Below are 17337 nucleotides of genomic sequence, written 5' to 3'. Positions count from 1 at the left end.
AGTGCCATACCTCAGCCACTGTGCTGAGCAAGGGGTTGGAAGGAGCCTGGGGCTGCCTGGAGCTCCCAGTGCTCAAGGGAGGGAGCAGGATTAGGTCTGGCTTTAATGCTGGGTACGAGATGGAGCGTGCCAACACCCATCCTGCAGGGGCACACACTTGTTCATGCCCAGGGGTGGGTGACAGACACACCTTCATGCCTGGGGACACCTTTGCCCTGTGCTGGGCTGAAAGCAGCTGTCCCTCACAGGTGCAGCCCGTGGCCTGTGAGAACAGCGAGGACAGGAGTATCACCCGCGTGGACGAGGGGCTGGAGGACTTCTTTGCCAAGAGGCTCATCACAGAAACACTGCCGTAAGCCCAGGGTGCTCAGGGCCCCTCAGCTGCCCAGCACACACCCATCCCCAGGATCCAGCAGCCTCCCTGCAAACGCTGCTGGGCCCAGGGCAAAAGGGATGCTGGGGAAAGCAGCACACCCAGGGATATCACCAAGGGCAAAGCTGGGGGAGGAGGAATGGGATGGCAGCCATGGTGTGCTGGATGTGGCCATGGAGTCTGTTCCACAGTGGGGAGGCAATGAGGCAGCACCCAGGGGAACTGTGCTGGGAATGGGTGCCCTTGCCAGGACACTGCCATCTCAGGTGGAGTGTCCAGGGTCTGGATCCATCCCTTTAGGGTGAGCAGGGTGAAAAAACTGACCCCTCACCTCTTGGCAGCCTGGAGCTCACCTTTTCCAATGCTTCATCTCTCCCCAGCCCCACGACTCTGGAGACCTGCCCGGGATCAGCTCCTCTGGCTCCCTCTGGTTCCCGCACCCTCAAGAAGAAAATTGGGAATTTTTTTGCCTTCAAGAAACCCAAATCCAGCCGGGGCTCGAGGTGTGAGAAGGAGCCCGAGGGTGGTCCTACTGCCCCTAGGAGCAGGCGCTCGATGCTCAGTGACATTTTACGAGCCCCCAGCAAGGCAGGCGAGTCAGGGAAGCCCCTGAGTAAATCAGAGGAGGGGGGGCTCTCTGCTGAGCCCCAAGCAGAGCCTGAGCACTGCCAGACTCCTGACTCTGCCCGGAGGATTCGGCCCAAGTACTCTCGGGAGGGCAAATCCCAGTCACTCATCTTGCTGTCCGGGGAGGACGAGGATGCACTGGGGGTCAGGCATGACAAGGTAAGCACTGTCACAGTCACCAAGCCCCCACCACTGTTCAGCTCACCTGGTGGGTGCTGCTCCCATCCATGGATGCTGGTGGGGTTACCAGGGGATGTGGGGACACTGGAGTGATATCCCCACTGGGTCACGTCCATGTCACCATCTCCTGGCAGCATGGCTGGGGTTGGGAATGTGGGTGCCCTGCAGGCAGGAGTGTGGGTGCCACAGGTGCTTTGGTGGGTCCATGTTCCTGGCAGGGTTGTGTCTCTCCTGCAGAAGAGGCACCTGGAGAAGAGCGAGGGGGAGTTGTCCAGCTCCTTTGAGCAGCGTGTGCAGGTCATGCTCCATCGCATCGGCGTCACCAAGGGCCCGGCTGCTGAGAGCAAGAAGCAGCAGGTGGGGACTGGTTCCATTTTTGGGATGAACCCTGCCCCTCTAGGGTGGTAGGTGATGCTGGTCCATAGAGTAGGAACATTTCCCCACTGGGAATGGCAGCACCCAGCTCTGTGCTGTCACTGCCCATAGCCTCTGCCCTGTCACCTAACCCTCCGCAAGGGGTGAATTCCTATGCACTGCATTGGTGTCTGTCAGTCTGTCCCTCCTTTCCTGGCATGCACCCATTTCCTGCAGCCACATCAGAGCCTGGCAGCAGCACTCTGCCCTCTGCACCCTGTGGGCACTGCCTCCCTGATACCCCCCTTACCAGTTTTTTCCCCCTTGCAGAGCAAAGACAGCGAGATCAAGAAAGCCGGTTCAGATGGTGAGGGGCTGCTCCCTCCCCACCCTGACCCCCACCCAGCTGGGCACCCATGGGTGGCCATGGGCAGGCCCCCTTGGACTCCCAGCTGTGGGTCCCACTACACCTTTGCCTTGTTGGGTGCTGGTGGCACTGGGCAGACCCCAGCTCACTGCTGCTGGCCGGTGGCTTGTGCTTGCAGGGGACATCGTAGACAGCTCTGCGGACTCGCCCCCATCCCTGAAGGCCCGCACACACTCTGTGTCCACAGGTGGGTCACCAGTGCATGCTGGGGGTCACACCAGCCCCTGGGACAGAGGGCTTCATCCCCTCTCCTAGCACCAAGCATGGGGACTGGAGCCAACAGGGACTGGTGGGCACAGGCACATGGGCAGAATTCCACCCTCTGGAGCGTGCCCTACACCCATGGGTGCCCATCCCTGGTGTTGGCAGATGGCCACCAGCCCACTGCCCAGTCCCTGGGCTGACTGCAGGCTGGTTCCCAGAACCAAGAACCATCCCTGGGGCTGTCACTTCTGGACGCCCACAGCTCCATCCTGCCTGCCCCACAGACACACCCTTCCGCAGCCCAGCCGCCAGGACGGAGCCCAGCGCCGAGCCCCGGCCAGCCTGGAAAGCCCTGGGAAGGCAGCTGCCCGCTGAGCCTCCGGCCTCCAGCTCCGACCAGCCCCGGCGCTCCCTCACCCTAGCAGAGCCCAGCGGGCTGCCGGAGCCCGGGGGCCGGGAGGGCTGGAGCAGCAGCCTGCCACGGCTGGGCAGGAACGTGCCGGTGGCACTGCCACGGAGGGTCAGCCATGGTGGGGAGGTGGGTGCTGGCACCCTGCCCACCCCGCCCAATACTGAAGGTAGGGATGCACGAGGTGCCCACGGGTGCTTCATTCCACTGCTGGCCTGTTCTTGGAGCCCTTGGGATGGAGGGCAGCAGGGAGCCAAGCACACGGTGGGTGCTGGGTGCTGATGGGGCCTGCCAAGTGGGGTGCTGTGGGCCGTCCTCCAATGGCACCTCCCCTTTGCTTACACAGACACCAGGCTGATGGCACGGCTGGCAGCGCCACGGGGGCCCGGCCGCCGAGCACTGTCCGTCCACGAGGAGCAGCTCAGGGAGCCCGAGTGCCCGGCAGAGCTGGGAAGTAAGTTGTGTGTGAAGTGGGACCCCAAGCCCTCCTTGCACCTAACACTAACAGAGGTGGGTGGTGGTGTTCCACACGTGTGCTGGTGCTGCCTCTCCTAGCTGGGGGTGATAGACAATGGCACTGCCACACTGGGAAGTTCCCAAGGCGGATTCAGCATTGGGATCAGTTCCAGCAGGAGCCAGGCCACTGTGCCCCACCCTAACATGGGGCTGGGTTGTGTTTCCCCCAGTGGGCACCGTGCCCCTGCGCCTGCGGCGTTCGCCTGTGCTCAGGCACAGGACCAAGCACGAGTCCCTCTCAGAGATGGAGGGTGAGCCTGGACCAACCTCAGATGCTGAAGGTGAGATGTTCCCCTCCCTGCTAAAGCAGGTGTTGGGGTACCAAGGGTCCCCCCATGCTTACACCAGCACCTTGACCTGTGTAGGTGCCACGCTGCAGGACTGGCCCCGTGCCGGGCTGGAGGAGCCGCAGGCTGGCACAGGCACTGAGGGTGAGCAGCCGCAAGCCCTGGCACAAACTGTTGGGAATGCACAAGACTCAGCTGCCGTAGACCAAAGACGCCCAGTGCTGGGCCGGGAGGAGCCGGCCCTGGGACAGTGAAGCCCCTGCATGTCACCACGCTGTTCCCAACAAAACCCTGCAAGCAAGTGCGCCGTGCCGGGGTGCTTGGCAGCTGGGGCGCAGAGAGGACAGACAGGGCACCAGGCTGGCATGGATGTGCCAATGATGGCATCGCCCAATTTTCGCCATGGGGACAGCCGGGCCACCAGCACTGCCCAGGATGCCCAGGGACTGTCAGAGCCTGCAGGATGCATCCAGTGGTGTTGCAGTCCCCAGTGCCCTCTGTCGCTGTGGGCTGCAGCAGGGGAGCCGGTGATTTTAGGCAGCCAGCTATTTTTAGGAAGCGTTCCCAAGGCACTTTCACCACTGCAGCTCCTGACCCCATGGGGTACTGCTCTCTCCAGCCCCCGCCAGACGCAGGCTTCCATCAGCGGGACCACGACCCAGCGCCTTTCAGCACGCAGCTCCATCATCCCCGCAGCTCCCTGACGGCACCAGCGTGATCCTGACACCCCAGTGGCTTTCTCCTGTGTTGCCCTCTGCTCCGGACCAAACGCATTCCTCACACGGATGTTTACGACAAAGCAAGATGCTTGTTTTGGTTTTTTTTTCCTTTTTCTTTTTTTTTTTTAATACAAGAGCTGTGTATTTAAAAAATATACAATTTTTAATTTCTACAGCATAACCCTGCAGGATATTTTTTGTAATAAACAGTGCAGGACCCTACCTAAACTTACTCAATAAACCATCCAAGCTCCTGGGGTACCTTTGGAGCAAGATCAGCTTGTAGGGCCTCTGCCATTGCTGCAATGGTGGCACTGGGTCACCTCTTGTCCCCACCTGCTGGGACAAGGCATCAGAAAAGGATGAAGAGGTGGGAGAGGGATACTGGCTCCCATATAGGCATGCCTGAATGAATGTTCTTCTCCCCTCTTGGCACTGAGGGTACTGGCTTTCAACAGGTCATATGCCAGCACCCCTGGAACCAAGGTTTCTGCAGCCAGGCCAGCCCACTCAGCAGTCTCCTGCGGCACAGTGCTTCTGGTATCCCCACATCCCTCCCCCAACCACTCTTCCCAGTGTTCTGACAAACCCACTGAAGAAACAAAGGAATGAAAGATGGGCTGAGCTCAGGAGTCGTCCTCCTCCTCCTCAGTCAGCATCCAGCATGCCCACTTCAGCATTGCCTTTGAGATCCTGAGAAACCAGACAGGAGGAGCCAGGGTGAGAAGAAACCCAGCTGTGGACATGCCACTTGGGCAGCTGGTGACAAGGGGTAGGGCAGAGGTTAGAGACTCACTATAGGTGTGTGAGTCCCACTGCAGGAACAAGGGACAGCCACAAGTCCATGGCTGATATGGCACTGACCTGATAGATTGTACCTGCTGGCAGAGCTCGGGGCTCGGTGCCTCGTACTGGGGTGGTCTCTCCATGAGCTACAAAAGCAAAGGGGAGGGTGAGATGGGTCTGCTCCACCCACAGCACCCAGAGTGCTGCCCCATACAGCCTGAGAGCCCAATAACCCCAGGAAAACACCTAGGATTGAGGTGTCTCTCCCTCTGTTCTTCTGATCTTCTTTTACCCAGATAGCTCAGAAGATGCTCCAGCGTTTGTTCCTACCCAATTGTTTAAGTCTGGCTAAACCACATCTTCACCATCCCTGGAGGGATTTAAAAGCCTGTGGATATGGCAGCTGGGGCTATGGTTCAGTGGTGGCTTGGCAGTGCTGGGGAACGGTTAGACTGTTAGACTTCCATCTCAGGAGCTCTTTTCCAGCCTAAGTGATTACATGATTCCCTCATGATTCCCTCAGGGTTCCCAGATCCTCCACCATCTACACTGACACCTGCATTGAACTTCCCATCCCCACCAGGCTGGTGAGGAAAGATCCTGGGGATGAACACCAGTGCTGTGGCACTGAGAGCCTCCCCAGGCAGCCCCAGCCCTCAGGAGACCTCACCAGCTGCTTTGTATTTACCGGCTCCTGAGCACTGTGCTGCTCCGGCCTGGAGCTGGGCCCAGCTCTTGCAGGGGATGCTTGCTCTTCCTCCTCCTCCTCCTCAAGCTCCTTTCTACTCTGCAGCCCTGTCTCCTTTCTGCTCTTCTTTGCACCCCGTGAGCTCTTGAGCACCATTCCCTTGTGTGTGCCTCTCCCCCTGCGCTTCGAGGTGCCTGGGAGATGCTGCTGCTCACTGGAGGCCTGCTCATCTTCCTCCACCAGCTTCCTCTTGGCACCCACAGTCTCTCCTCGCTTTGTCCTGGTGTGAGCCAGTCCAGGCTTCAACGCCTCTGTAGAGGAAGCTGTGCCACTGGAGCAGGCCTGCTCCCTGTGAGGATTCCTGCCAGGTGGCGATTGCAAGCTGCTGCTGGGCAAGACTGGGAAAACTGGAGAAAGAGTGGGCAGGGTGGGCTGAGAGCCCCTGGATCTCTGCAGGCTTTGATCAGCACACAGGGCATCCCAGGCTGCCTCTGCAGCTGATGCTGCCTCACTGGTGCTGATCTCTGCCAGACTGGGATTGCTGTAGCAGCGGGGCAGGGAGGGAGAGGAGGTCTGTGCTGGCTCTCCCCGGGGTGAGCCCTCAGGAGAGCTCTGGCTGCACACTTCCAGCAGGTCAGTGGTGTTGCTGTCAGCAGCCACATCTTTCTGGGTCTTCAGGGGAGGGTCAGATTGAAAGGTCTTCTCTAGTAAGAGGAAAAGCACTGTCAATTTGAGCAGGGTGGTGGGACCTGCCCTGGCACACAGGAAGAGTGTCAGGGCTGCAATGATGCAGGTCCAGGCTATGGGAACATCACAGCACTGCTTTATGGCCAGGGTAAATCAAGCCAGCATCCAGGGTGAGCTACACCCATTGAGAAGAGAGGAGCTGTCTCCTGCCAGGAAGGCAGGCTGGATGCCCTGGGACATGGGACTCACCATCTGAAGAGCTTGGGGTCAAAGACAACGAGGGCATCCCATTCCAGGGGTTGTCCAGGGATCCCTCCAGGCTATCTGAGAAGGCTGGTGATGCAGCACCTGCAAAGAAGAAGCCAGAGGGTTGATTTTAGCAAAGAAAGCAGCTGCCCATTCCCTGTGGGTCCCCTGTGCACAAAGTCTCAGAGACAGCTCTTGAGGGGAGCTCTGCACCCTTTCCAGCCCAAAATGCAGCATATTCCAGTGAGATCCTCTCCAAGATCTCACAGAGCAGGCACTGGAGAGGCAGACACTGCCCAGAGAGCAGGCAGGTATGAAGAAGGCCTTCTCCTACACCCTGCACTGCCCAGGACAGTTCTTCCCTTCAGCTCCTCCTCCACATGGAGCTTCCACAGGTAATTCTGCAGCAAAGCTTGGTGACACCAAGCCAAGTAAGGTGACACAAACCCTTTGTGGTGCTGAGCCAGAGCCAGCGAGGAGCCCACACCAGGGCAGGAGACTCACACTCAGTGATGGCATCAAAATGACTTCTCGTGCTCCCAGCACAATCAACCAAAGCTGCAGCTTCAAGAAGCTTGAGGACTGGGACCATCCCCTGCCTGCTCAAGGTCTCCCAAAGACCTGGCCACACCAGTACCTCCTCCACTCAATCCAGGGAGATGGGCTGAGCCAACTGTAGAGGAAACTAAAGGCTGGATGGGATCTGGAGCGTTCATAGGAGGCCATGAGGATGATCCAAGGGCTGGAGCACTGCTGCTATGGAGACAGGCTGAGAGAGTTGGGATTATTCAGCTTGGAGAATTGAAAGCTCTAAGGAGACCTTCAAGAACCTTGCAGTATCTAAAAGAGGCTTCAAGAGGGCTGGAGAAAGACTTTAGACAAGGCCATGGAGTGGCAGGACAAAGGGGAATGGCCTTGCACTGACAGAGGGCAGGGTTAGATTAGATATTTTTAAGAAATTCTTCCCTGTGAGGGTGGTGAGGCCCTGGCACAAGTTGCCCAATGAAGCTGTGGCTGCCCCAGTTCTGGAAGGTGTTCAAGGCTAAGTTGGACAGGGCTTGGAGCAACCTGGTCTAGTGGAATGTGTCCCTACTCATGGAAGAGATTGGGGCTAGACAGTCTTTAGGTCCCTTCCAACACAAATCCTTCCAGGATCTGCAGATTCTGCTACTCACAGCTTATTTGAGATACAACACTTGGGTCTCCTGGCACTGTCCTGTCATCACTACTCTTTCCAGGAGCTACTTGGCTTGTATCTGCAATGAAAAGAGCACTGCTGGTCATACCCCCAGCATGAGGCACACCCAGAGCATGGGAACTCCTCTCCCCACCCTAGGGAGCCCCTAATTTCACATGCCTGGGTGCTGCACTGCCTACCTGTGTACCCTGCAGACACTGCCTCAGAAGAATCACAAACAACTGCCTCCTCCTCAGGAGGGATCACCAGGGCACTGACTGGGACCATGAAAACATCCTCACCCTGCTGAAATGAGACATGTGACAAGGTTTTCGCTGGGCAGTCCCTCTCCAGATGCAGGAGTCCACCTGTGCCTGCCAACCCAACAACATCTCCCTCCCCAGCAAACCTCCAGATCTGCCCACTGTCCTTTCCCTTCCTTCTCCCAGCCACCAGAGCACCCCAAGCTGTCCCAGCTGGTCCCAGCAGACAGACTGACCTCCTTCTTGCGCTCTGCCTCCCACTGGGTGATGGGAACCTCATCCTCCACTGTCACTGGCTTCTCCTTTGAGTTCCATAAATCCAAGCATTCCTCGGCATTTTCCTTCAAAATCTCCAGCTGGTTCTGTCCTATGGCATCAATCAGCTGAGAGACAGAGGGCTCTAGAGCAAGAACACACAGACACCAGTGGAGGAGACAGCTGAACTCAGGCAAGCCTCACTTGCAAACACTTTTACCCTGCTGCATGACTTGGTGATTGTCATGACACTGAACAGCCACAATTCTGCATTTCCTTTCCTTCTACAAACTATCTTTCCTTTCTTCACAAATCCTGGACCAGGAGCATGAGCACAGGCATTTCATGTCCCACTCTGCTTCAGCTGTCAGCATTATCTCTTCCTGCTTTGGGCTTAGCAATACACACTTGTGAGATCTGACCAGGTCTGTGCTACCTCTGCCTAACAAGGACCAAGCTGAGGAAACCCAAGGGCTCCCCCAGGCAGTCAGAGCATCGCGTGCCCCCCACAACCCTTTACCTGAGCTGGGAGCATTCCTCACAGCAAGATTCCTCCTGTAATCACCAAGGAGAAGATAAAGCCAGGTTAGGGCTGGGACATACACAGCTCTTGGTCACAGATCAAGCACCCTGGATTGGAAGAAGCAGCTTGTGAAAGTAGAGGATCCCCCACTGGGTGCTGATCTGGCCACTGGCCACATTCTCAGCATGCCAGGAATAGCCATCAGGAAGCCTCACCCCTGGAGATGGATGGATTGATTGAAGACCCTGGGGATCTCCAAGGATGAAGAATGAGCTGTGCAGGGCTGACCCACACAGCTGTGCTGCCCACCACTGGCAGGAACAAGCTCCCCACAGGTGTTTCCTCCTAGCTCAGAGGAAGAGGCTGGCAATGTGCCACCAATTTCATTTTTCACAGTCTATTCAACTCTGTCACATTCCAGGGCAAGGAGTCACACAGGTTAGCCAGGAGCTGCCATAACCTGTGCCAGCCCGCTCTAACCCCAGTCTGAGGCTGCACATATCAGGGTATCTGGATGCATCCCTCAGCCCCATACTCACAGCCAGAGCTCCTTTATCTTCTTCACCACAGAGGGGTCCTGGTTTCTGCAGCAAGAGAGAAGCCAGTTATTGATTCCCTCCAAATCCCTACCTCCCTTCTCCCTTGCTTTGGAGACAATCCCTCCTTCAAAAGGGATTGCCACAAGCAGGTCACATTAGGACTCCCAGGGCCAGTGCTGCTGTGGGGAAGATGAAGTCCCCCTGAGCACAGCCCCACCCACCCACCCACCCCATGGGCCATACCCATCAGATGATTCCATCCTCTGCCTCTGCATGGGCAGCACGATGAACTGCTGGGCCGTGAGGTAGAACTCGCAGTCCTCCTGTGGGGAGGACAGAGCCTGTAAGGCACCTCTGAGTCCCACCACTGCCTCTGCCTTCCCTGGGGGCAGCCAGCACTCCCACACCCACCCCAGCTCTGCCACCCACCCTCCAGTCTAAGAGAAGGTCCCCTCAAAAAGGACAGCCCCCCTTCAAACAGGAGTTTGTGTCTTCCTGTGTCAGCTGATGGCTCCACAAGAGCCACACACCAGGGTGGGCCAACCCAGGGGAGTCTGTGGGGACACCTCTGAACCACCGCAAGGGGACAGTGGGCTCTGCCACCAGCCCATGCAGGCCTTCTGCAGCTGTCCAAGAGGCAGAGGTGACAGCCAGGTGACCCTGGGAAAGATGCACCCTATCCCCAGCAAGGGCTAATCCCTGCCCAGGTCAGTTGCCACAGACCCCACAGGAGCTGCAGTTGGAAATGAAAGGCCACCCATCACCTGCCTTCAGCTCCTGGGAGCAGCTGGAAGCAGGCAGGAGTGCAGCAAGCACAGCAAAATAAAGGAACAGGCTGCTTCCACTCCTCAGAGCACTTACCAGCCTGGCCTCGTCCTGAAAACACACCGTGTACTTCTGCAGGACGATAATTCTGCAATTAAGGCTGGAAAGCCTCAGCTGCAGGTGGGCGCTGGAAAAGGAGCAGAGCAGGAGTGCCTTGAAGAACAGAGCTGGATCCCCCCTGACACACAGTGAGGCTCCTGCAAGAGCTCTGCCAGCCACACTGGGGCATTCTGGAACATGTCTCAGCATGAGCAGCAGGCACCAAGGCTCCTTATTCCTTAGTAATTTGTGCCTAAGAGCAGCTTCTTTCTGCTGCTTATCCTTGGCTCTCTGCTACCAGCACCCCAACTGTTTAAGGGTATCCAAATGGGGAAATGGAGGAAAGCACTGAAGGAGCAACCCAGGCTACCATGGTTAATGATCTGGCTCCTTCCACAAAACCTAAGGGCTTTACAGTCCTTTCTAATGGCATCACAGCTTCTGCCATGGATTCCTGCCCATCCCAACTAGCAGACACTGGAGGAAGGGCATTCCAGCTTTCCTCTCTTAGCAGCTCTTTCACATCAGCTTCCCACCCTGAGGTTGCTTTAGCTTAACACAACCTGAGACAAGAGCAGGCAGGAGCCCCAGGTGCTCCCAGCAGCTGTGCAGAACTGCTGTCCCAGCCACGCCAAGCCATGGTGGAACCCACTTTTCCTCTGCCTGCAGAGCCTCGGCTGTAATGACCACACGGATGTAGCAGGATCCGTCAGAGACCTGCACCACAGCGTCCTGGAGGAGCCCAGGCTGGCCAGCTGCACTCGAGTCACTCAAGACCTGTCAAGAGATTGGAGAAAGGGGATAAAAAAAGAGCTCTTATTCATAGATCTGGAACAAATTTCACAAGAAGGCGGTCACAACACCAAGCTTTTCCTCCTCAAAACAAAAATTAAAATCCTCTGATTTTGTTGAGGAGGAAGAGTTGCACGTTCACAGCCAGCAAACTGGGAACCACTGTGCACTTCCCAGAATTGATTTCAAAGGCTGTTGGAGCACTTTGGGACAGTCCCTCTGGGTACCTACCCGCACCACCTGCCCAGCCAGGAAATTCTCACGCTCATCCACTTGCTCGTAATTCACCAAGAGGTCAGCAATCCATGGCTCCAGGACGTAGAGTTTGGAAGAAGCCACATTCTTGTCCACACACACAAGACTACACGAGAAGAGACAAGACACGAAGCCATAAGCAGTGCCCCATCACCCTGGGAAGGGTATTGCACTCCAAGCACAGCCACAAACCCAGCAGATTGTTCAAATCCACCCAAGTGCACCCACTTCTCTGCAAGCACCCATCCTAAGGGCTTTGTGCTGAGGAAGCCGCGCTGCTGGGGGCACACAGGTCCTGCTGCATCCTGCTGGGACAGTGGAGGGGGACACTCACAGCTCTGGAGTGTGTCTGGCCTTCTGCAAGTCTCCCACACAGGAGAGGACGTTTATTTCTACTCCTTTCCATATTATTTATTACCACCTGATAACTATTCTCCTGGGACCGAGTCTTAACTGTAACAGTCTGAACTGTGAAAGGGAGAAGAACTGGGAACAGGCAGGGGCTGGGAACAGGTAAGGGATAAGGGCAGGCGGGGCTGAAGGCAGGTGAGGATGAGGACAGACAGGGGCTGAGGGCAGGCGGGGCTGAGGGTAGGCAGGGGCTGAGGACAGGTGGGGATGAGGGCAGGCGGGGCTGAAGGCAGGCAGGGGATGAGGGCAGGCGGGGCTGGGCCACACGAGGTTGGGGCCAGGCGGGGGCTCAGGGCAGGCAGGGCTGACCCCCTCCCGGGCCCCCTCACCGCTCCCCCGCCGCCAGCCCCGGGCTCCCCCCGCCCGGCGGAGCGGCCGCCGCCGCCGCCATGGCCGCGCGGCCCGGAACGGGAAGCGGCGCCCGGCAGCGCCATCTCCGGGGCGGAGCGAGGCGGGCCCGGCTCCCGGCCCTCCATCCCATCCTAATACTAATCCTCATTTTTATGTCCTGTCCTATCCCTGTGCCAAACCCCAGCGCTTTTCCTGGGCACACGCGTGCCCTTCTAGAAGACAAGGATCTGGGGAGATGTCGGAGCCGTTTCCAGTTCCTAAAGGGGTTACAGGAGAGCTGGGGGGGGATTTTGGACCCTGGAGTGATAGCATAAGAGGGAATGGCTTCAAACTGAAAAAAAGGGGCAGGCTTAGATTAGATATGAGGAGGAAATTCTTCCCTGCTAGTGGAGTGAGTCACTTGCACAGGTTGCCCAGAGAAGCTGAGGCTGCCCCATCCCTGGAAATGTTCAAGGCCAGGTTGGATGGGGCTCTGGGCTTAAGGGAAGGTGACCCTGACTGTGGGGTGTTGGAACAACAGGTCCCTTCCAATCTCAGTCATTCCAGGATCCCCCATGCTTTGGCACACTCTGTAGTACAGTTTGCCTTTCACACATGATGCCAAACTATCCCTGGAACTCTACTTTGGTTTTATGTTCTTTCCTTTAGTTTTGGCTCCAGCTCCAGGTAATCCCAGGGTTTCCCCAGATGGTTGCCCATGGGAAGAAGCATCCTGCCACAACAGCCTTGCCCATCCTTTATCTCATCTTAAGGTATTAAAGCCACTTGGTCAAGTCTGTCATACAACCTGGGAAATGTTCTGGTGAAGGGATGGCAAATTCCTCCCCTCACCCAGTTGAGCTGTGACTTGGGGCAGTCAGTGCCTTTCATCCGCATGTCAGAGGCTGTGGTTCCATCAGTGAGCTGACACTGAGGGCAGTGAAATGGCACGACAAGATGGATATAATTGTCACCCTGTATTTGGTTTGCATGGCCAGGTTTTGGTGGGGGTGGGCCTTCTGGGGAAGCTGCCAGGAACCTCCTCGAGCCAGGGGCAGATGTGTTGTTGACCAAGGCCGAACCCTTCAGCCACAGTGGTAACACTTCTGTGATAACATATTTAAGAAGAAAAGAAAAAAGTTACTGTGCAGATGTAATTGCAGCCAGAGAAGAGTAGAGTGAGAATATGTGAGGGGAGTAGCTCTGCAGACACCAAGGTCAGTGCAGAAGGAGGGGGAGGATGTGCTCCAGGCACGGGGCTGAGATTCTCTTGCAGCCCATGGTGCAGCCATGCCTGTGCCTGAAGGACTGCAGCCCAGGGAAGAGTGATCCATGTTGCAGCAAGCAGTTTGTGGAGAACCGTTGCCCAGGACATGGACTCACATTGGAGAAGTTCATGGAGAACTGTCTGCCATGGAAGGGACCCCATGCTGGAGCAGGGCAAGGGCTCCAACTCTTCTCCCTGAGTAGCAGCAGGGAATGCATGGGATGAACTGATCATAACCCCCATTCCCTGCCTCCCTGCACTGCTGAGCAGGGGGAGGTACAGCTGGGAAGAAGGGAGTAGTGGAGGGGAGGCATTTTTAAGATTTATCTTACTCATTATCCTGCTCTGATTTTGTTAGTAACAAATTCAGTTGATATGCTCAGTTTGAGTCTGTTTTGCCTGTGATGGTATTTGGTGGGTGATCTCTTCTGGACCTTATCTCAACTCATGAACCTTTGTTACATTTTTCCTCTCCCCTTTCCAGTTGCAGAGGGAAGTGATAGAGTGCCTTTGGTGAATGTGAGGCATTCAGCCAGGGTCAACTCACCAAACACACAGAAGAATAGGCAGCAGGGTTTGCTCTTTCTGACAAAAGCTGATTTATTTGGAAAGGTTGCATTTGGATGGAGGATCAGATCTCCTGAACATGACAGCTCATCATTCTCCAGTTGCAAAGCAAAGTTGGAGCAGCATCTCCAGCTGGAGCAGGAGAGGTTCCACAAGCTTATGCACCCTAGTCCTGCCCAATCACATCCCGTATAAGTGGTTATTAATTACTTTAAACTACCTACACAACATCTCTGAACTATCTTAGATGTGTATATTCCACTGTTGCAAATGGTCTGTGCAGTTTGAGTGATGCTGCAGCAGGAACCAGCTGGGGACGCCATGGGATCATAGAATCACAGAATCATTTAGACAGGAAAAGACCCCTAAGACCACCAAGTACAATCTATCTATCATCCATCAGATGCCCAGACCCTCCCTGCAGGGTGGGGACACAGGGAAACATGCAGGTCATGGTTCTCCATTGATTTTAGGTGCAACAGGAACTCCTGGGGGATGATTCTATAATTCAGCGATCCTCAGGCCTGTCCAAAGCTCCTGGATCCACCAGTCACATGCTTCCCTGGGAGTTCAGTCCATCAATTGGCTCAGTACTGCAGGAAAGAGCTGGGCAGTACCTGGACCACCCTGGGGCTGGATGTTCACCTGCAGTGTGTGTGCCTGGGCACGGCCCTGGCTCCCACCTGCACCAAAGTCACACCCAGGGGCAAATCTGAATTTTATCATAGCATCACAGAGCCATAGTTTGGGCTGGAGAGGATGTTAAAGACCATCTAGTTCCAACCCCCCTGAACAAGTAGGGATGCCTTACACTAGATCAGGTTGCTCAGAAGCTCATGCAGCCTGTCCATGAACACTTCCAGGGATGGGGCAGGGGTTATCCTTCTATCACACTTGAATATTATAGGTGCTGTTAGAGCAGACTCTGAGGAAAGGGGTCACTCTGGTCAGCCCTGGAGGGTTTTTCCCAGTGGTTCTGGAGGGTTTCTAGGTTTCTCAGCCTATTCCTGTGGCTAAGGAACATTTGTCTGTCCTGGCTGCTCTATTCTCAAGTCCTCAAGGGACATTCACCTGTCCTGACTGCTCTATCCCCAGCCCTGGCCTCGGCATTGCACAAACTAAGGCAAATAAACTGCACTGTGCAGAGTCAGCAAGTCCAGCCTCGCCTGCCTGACCTTGGGTAAAGGGAGGGACAGGCCTGGCATCCCAGGAGGGAGGGAGGTGGTGGGAGATGGTGTTGCACTGCAAGGACAGGGATAGTGCTGGCCCTTAAAACCAAAAGGCTCAGGTCTGGTAGCATAAAGCAACACTCCTGACACCTAGCCCAGGGCTTTCCCTGCCTGGGCAGGACACTTGGCTCCCTTTGCATCATTCCACAGCCAGCAGGAAAAGTGGATCACGGGTATGGACCAGAGCCAAGAGATTGAGGTGCAGGCAGAGAATTTCTGAGAGCCACGAGCTGATGCAAGTCCTCATGGGAACATGTGAGATAACCAAGTAGCAAAAGGCACTGGCAGAGTCCAGGCGAGAGCAGTGCAGCCACAGCCAGGGCAGCATGGCAGGGCTCCACGTCCGCTCCCTTCTGGTGACTGGGGCCAACCGGGGACTCGGCCTGGGGCTCGTCCAGCATTTCCTGAGGATGCCAAACCCACCTCAGTGGATCTTTGCAGGCTGTCGGGACCCCAAGGGACAGCGAGCACAGGTGAGACTGGGCAGGGGGAGACTGGATCAGGAATGGTGTTTGCAATGGGCTGGAGCTGCAGTCAAGCACCTGCAGCACAGGTCAGCTGGCTTGGGACACCACAGGACCAGTTGTGCATGGGATATGTGGAGGGGAGAATGGCACCAGGCATGTATAGAAGGCACAGAGCCCCATTGATGTGGCAGCTGGAGCAGGTGTTGGACACAAAGTGATGCAGGGACAGAGATGGAGTGGCATGGCCTTTGCCTGGGAACGTCTGAGCCTCTGCACAGCCCCTCCAGCCTCTCCATGCCTACACAGTGCCCTCTCTTTCAGGAGTTACAGAATTTGGCCTCCAAGCACCCCAACATCATCATCATCCCGCTCGGTAGGTGCCCCGAGGTGCGGATCCTTTGCCCCAGTTCCTCTGGCGAGTGCCCAGGCTGGGCACGCCCTGGGAGCCCTGTGCTGGGAGGGAGCTGTGCCATGGGCTGGTGCCTGCAGGGCCATCGGGCACTGCCACCTCTGGGGGAACAGAGGGGACTCCAGCATGGGGACACAGGCTCTGACCTCCCCTGTGTTTGCTCTGCAGAAGTCTCTGACCCTGCCAGCATCAAGGCGGCTGCAGCCAAGGTTGGGGAGCACCTGGGGGGCTCTGGGCTGAACCTCCTCATCAACAATGCTGGAATTGTGAAGTTGAACACACTTGATACGGAGACATCGGAGGACATGAGGGAGATTTACACCACCAACACAGTTGGCCCCCTGCTGATGGGCCAGGTGAGACCCTCACCCAAGTTGGGCTGTCCTGGGGAAGCATGAAGGGCTGGTGGGAGGGAATCCTGCCTCCATTCTGATTACCAATGGGCTCTCAGTTAATGAGAAGCTTGTGGAGCCATGGGCTGGAGCTCAGGAGCTGGAGCCTGGCAGGGAAGAGGAGGGAGGATGCCCCCCCAGTGCTGGTGTCAATGTTGCCCACTGTGGAAGGAGCTTCTCCCCTGCCTGTCCATGTGTGCTCCTGTCCCCTCTATCTCCTCACAGGCCTTTCTGCCCTTGCTGAAGAAGGCTGCCCAGGGGAGCCCAGGCTCAGGGCTGAGCTGCAGCAAGGCTGCCATCGTCAACATATCCAGCATTGGTGGCTCCATCGCTTCTGCCTTTGGCTGGGAGTTGATACAAGTCACCTCGTACCGCTGCAGCAAGGTGCTGTCACACCTTTGCTTTCCCTGCCCAGCTGTGGGTTCCCTTGCAGCCCCCCTTCCCCTCTCACCACGGTCCCTGCATTGTCTCCCCTCAGGCTGCTCTGAACATGCTGAGCAAGTGCCAGTCCCTGGCGTACAAGGAGCACGGCATCCTCTGCGTCGCTCTCCACCCCGGCTGGGTGCAAACTGACTTGGGCAGCTCTGCCGGAGGCGTGGTAGGAATTCCCCCGGGGCGGGTCCATCAGAGCTTCTGTGCTGGTTTTGCATCCGTGGGAGTTGCTATCCTGAGCCCCTGTCCATGGCTTCCCTGCCTGCCCAATCCCTGCTGGGGCAGCTCCTGCTGTCCTGGTCCTGGGTGCTGGGTGCTGGGTGTTCCCATGCCCTCAGTTCTCGTCTCAGTCCCTCCCCCTGGGGTTTTCAGCTTTCCCTTTGCCCTGGAGCAGCTCTTTCCCCTGGCTCCAGCTGCTCCAGGGCCTTCAGCCAGGCCTTGGGCATGGGCTGCATCTCCCCCTGTGCCCCACAGCCCCCAGTGACAGTGGATGACAGCGTGCAAGGGATGCTGAAGGTCCTCTCCTCCCTCTCTGAGAAGGACACCGGCACCTTCCTGGACTGGGAAGGCAACGTCGTCCCCTGGTGAGGCACCACTGCAGGATCCTGGCAGCCAAGAGGTCCCTTTGGCACTGCTCCCACCTCCCCCACATCCTCAATAAA

The 17337-nt window shown here is 56.8% G+C and overlaps 3 protein-coding genes across 9 annotated transcripts in view; 2 read left to right on the top strand and 1 right to left on the bottom strand.

The window, feature by feature from the left end:
• CARMIL2 (capping protein regulator and myosin 1 linker 2) overlaps nucleotides 1-4349 on the top strand; it is a 22604-nt gene extending 18255 nt beyond the window's left edge. Inside the window, exons 32-40 of the mRNA XM_054640851.2 lie at nucleotides 249-352; nucleotides 754-1159; nucleotides 1418-1537; nucleotides 1865-1901; nucleotides 2080-2148; nucleotides 2450-2743; nucleotides 2921-3028; nucleotides 3261-3371; nucleotides 3456-4349. Of these exons, the coding sequence (XP_054496826.2) occupies nucleotides 249-352; nucleotides 754-1159; nucleotides 1418-1537; nucleotides 1865-1901; nucleotides 2080-2148; nucleotides 2450-2743; nucleotides 2921-3028; nucleotides 3261-3371; nucleotides 3456-3631 (1425 nt within the window). The 3' untranslated portion in view covers nucleotides 3632-4349. The remainder of the gene's footprint in view (nucleotides 1-248; nucleotides 353-753; nucleotides 1160-1417; nucleotides 1538-1864; nucleotides 1902-2079; nucleotides 2149-2449; nucleotides 2744-2920; nucleotides 3029-3260; nucleotides 3372-3455) is intronic.
• On the bottom strand, nucleotides 4239-12030 carry ACD (ACD shelterin complex subunit and telomerase recruitment factor). Of its 7 annotated transcripts, none has more exons than XM_077184942.1 (16): nucleotides 11912-12030; nucleotides 11400-11476; nucleotides 11148-11277; nucleotides 10777-10901; nucleotides 10122-10212; nucleotides 9504-9583; nucleotides 9261-9305; nucleotides 8719-8753; nucleotides 8180-8343; nucleotides 7881-7986; nucleotides 7679-7759; nucleotides 7141-7272; nucleotides 6507-6605; nucleotides 5571-6274; nucleotides 4961-5028; nucleotides 4239-4789 (listed from the first exon to the last, which is right to left on the bottom strand). In XM_077184942.1, exons 1-16 carry the CDS (start codon nucleotides 12014-12016, stop codon nucleotides 4723-4725), a joined length of 2109 nt encoding a protein of 702 aa, XP_077041057.1. In that variant the 5' UTR covers nucleotides 12017-12030; the 3' UTR covers nucleotides 4239-4722. The 7 variants fall into 7 exon arrangements, with proteins under 7 accessions (XP_077041057.1, XP_077041058.1, XP_077041061.1 ...); XM_077184943.1 differs by having other exon boundaries at nucleotides 7881-7983; XM_077184946.1 differs by lacking the exon at nucleotides 5571-6274.
• LOC129125470 (C-signal-like) lies at nucleotides 11841-17337 on the top strand. Its single transcript, XM_054640936.2, has 6 exons — nucleotides 11841-15448; nucleotides 15764-15815; nucleotides 16020-16207; nucleotides 16469-16627; nucleotides 16722-16841; nucleotides 17150-17337. The coding sequence occupies exons 1-6, from the start codon at nucleotides 15302-15304 to the stop codon at nucleotides 17261-17263; spliced, it is 780 nt and encodes a 259-aa protein (XP_054496911.2). The 5' UTR covers nucleotides 11841-15301; the 3' UTR covers nucleotides 17264-17337.

Source organism: Agelaius phoeniceus, chromosome 12 (assembly GCF_051311805.1).
Source record: "Agelaius phoeniceus isolate bAgePho1 chromosome 12, bAgePho1.hap1, whole genome shotgun sequence".
NCBI classification, from domain to species: domain Eukaryota; kingdom Metazoa; phylum Chordata; class Aves; order Passeriformes; family Icteridae; genus Agelaius; species Agelaius phoeniceus.
Note: the sequence above shows the minus strand (reverse complement) of the source record. Positions and strands in the feature narration are given on the sequence as shown.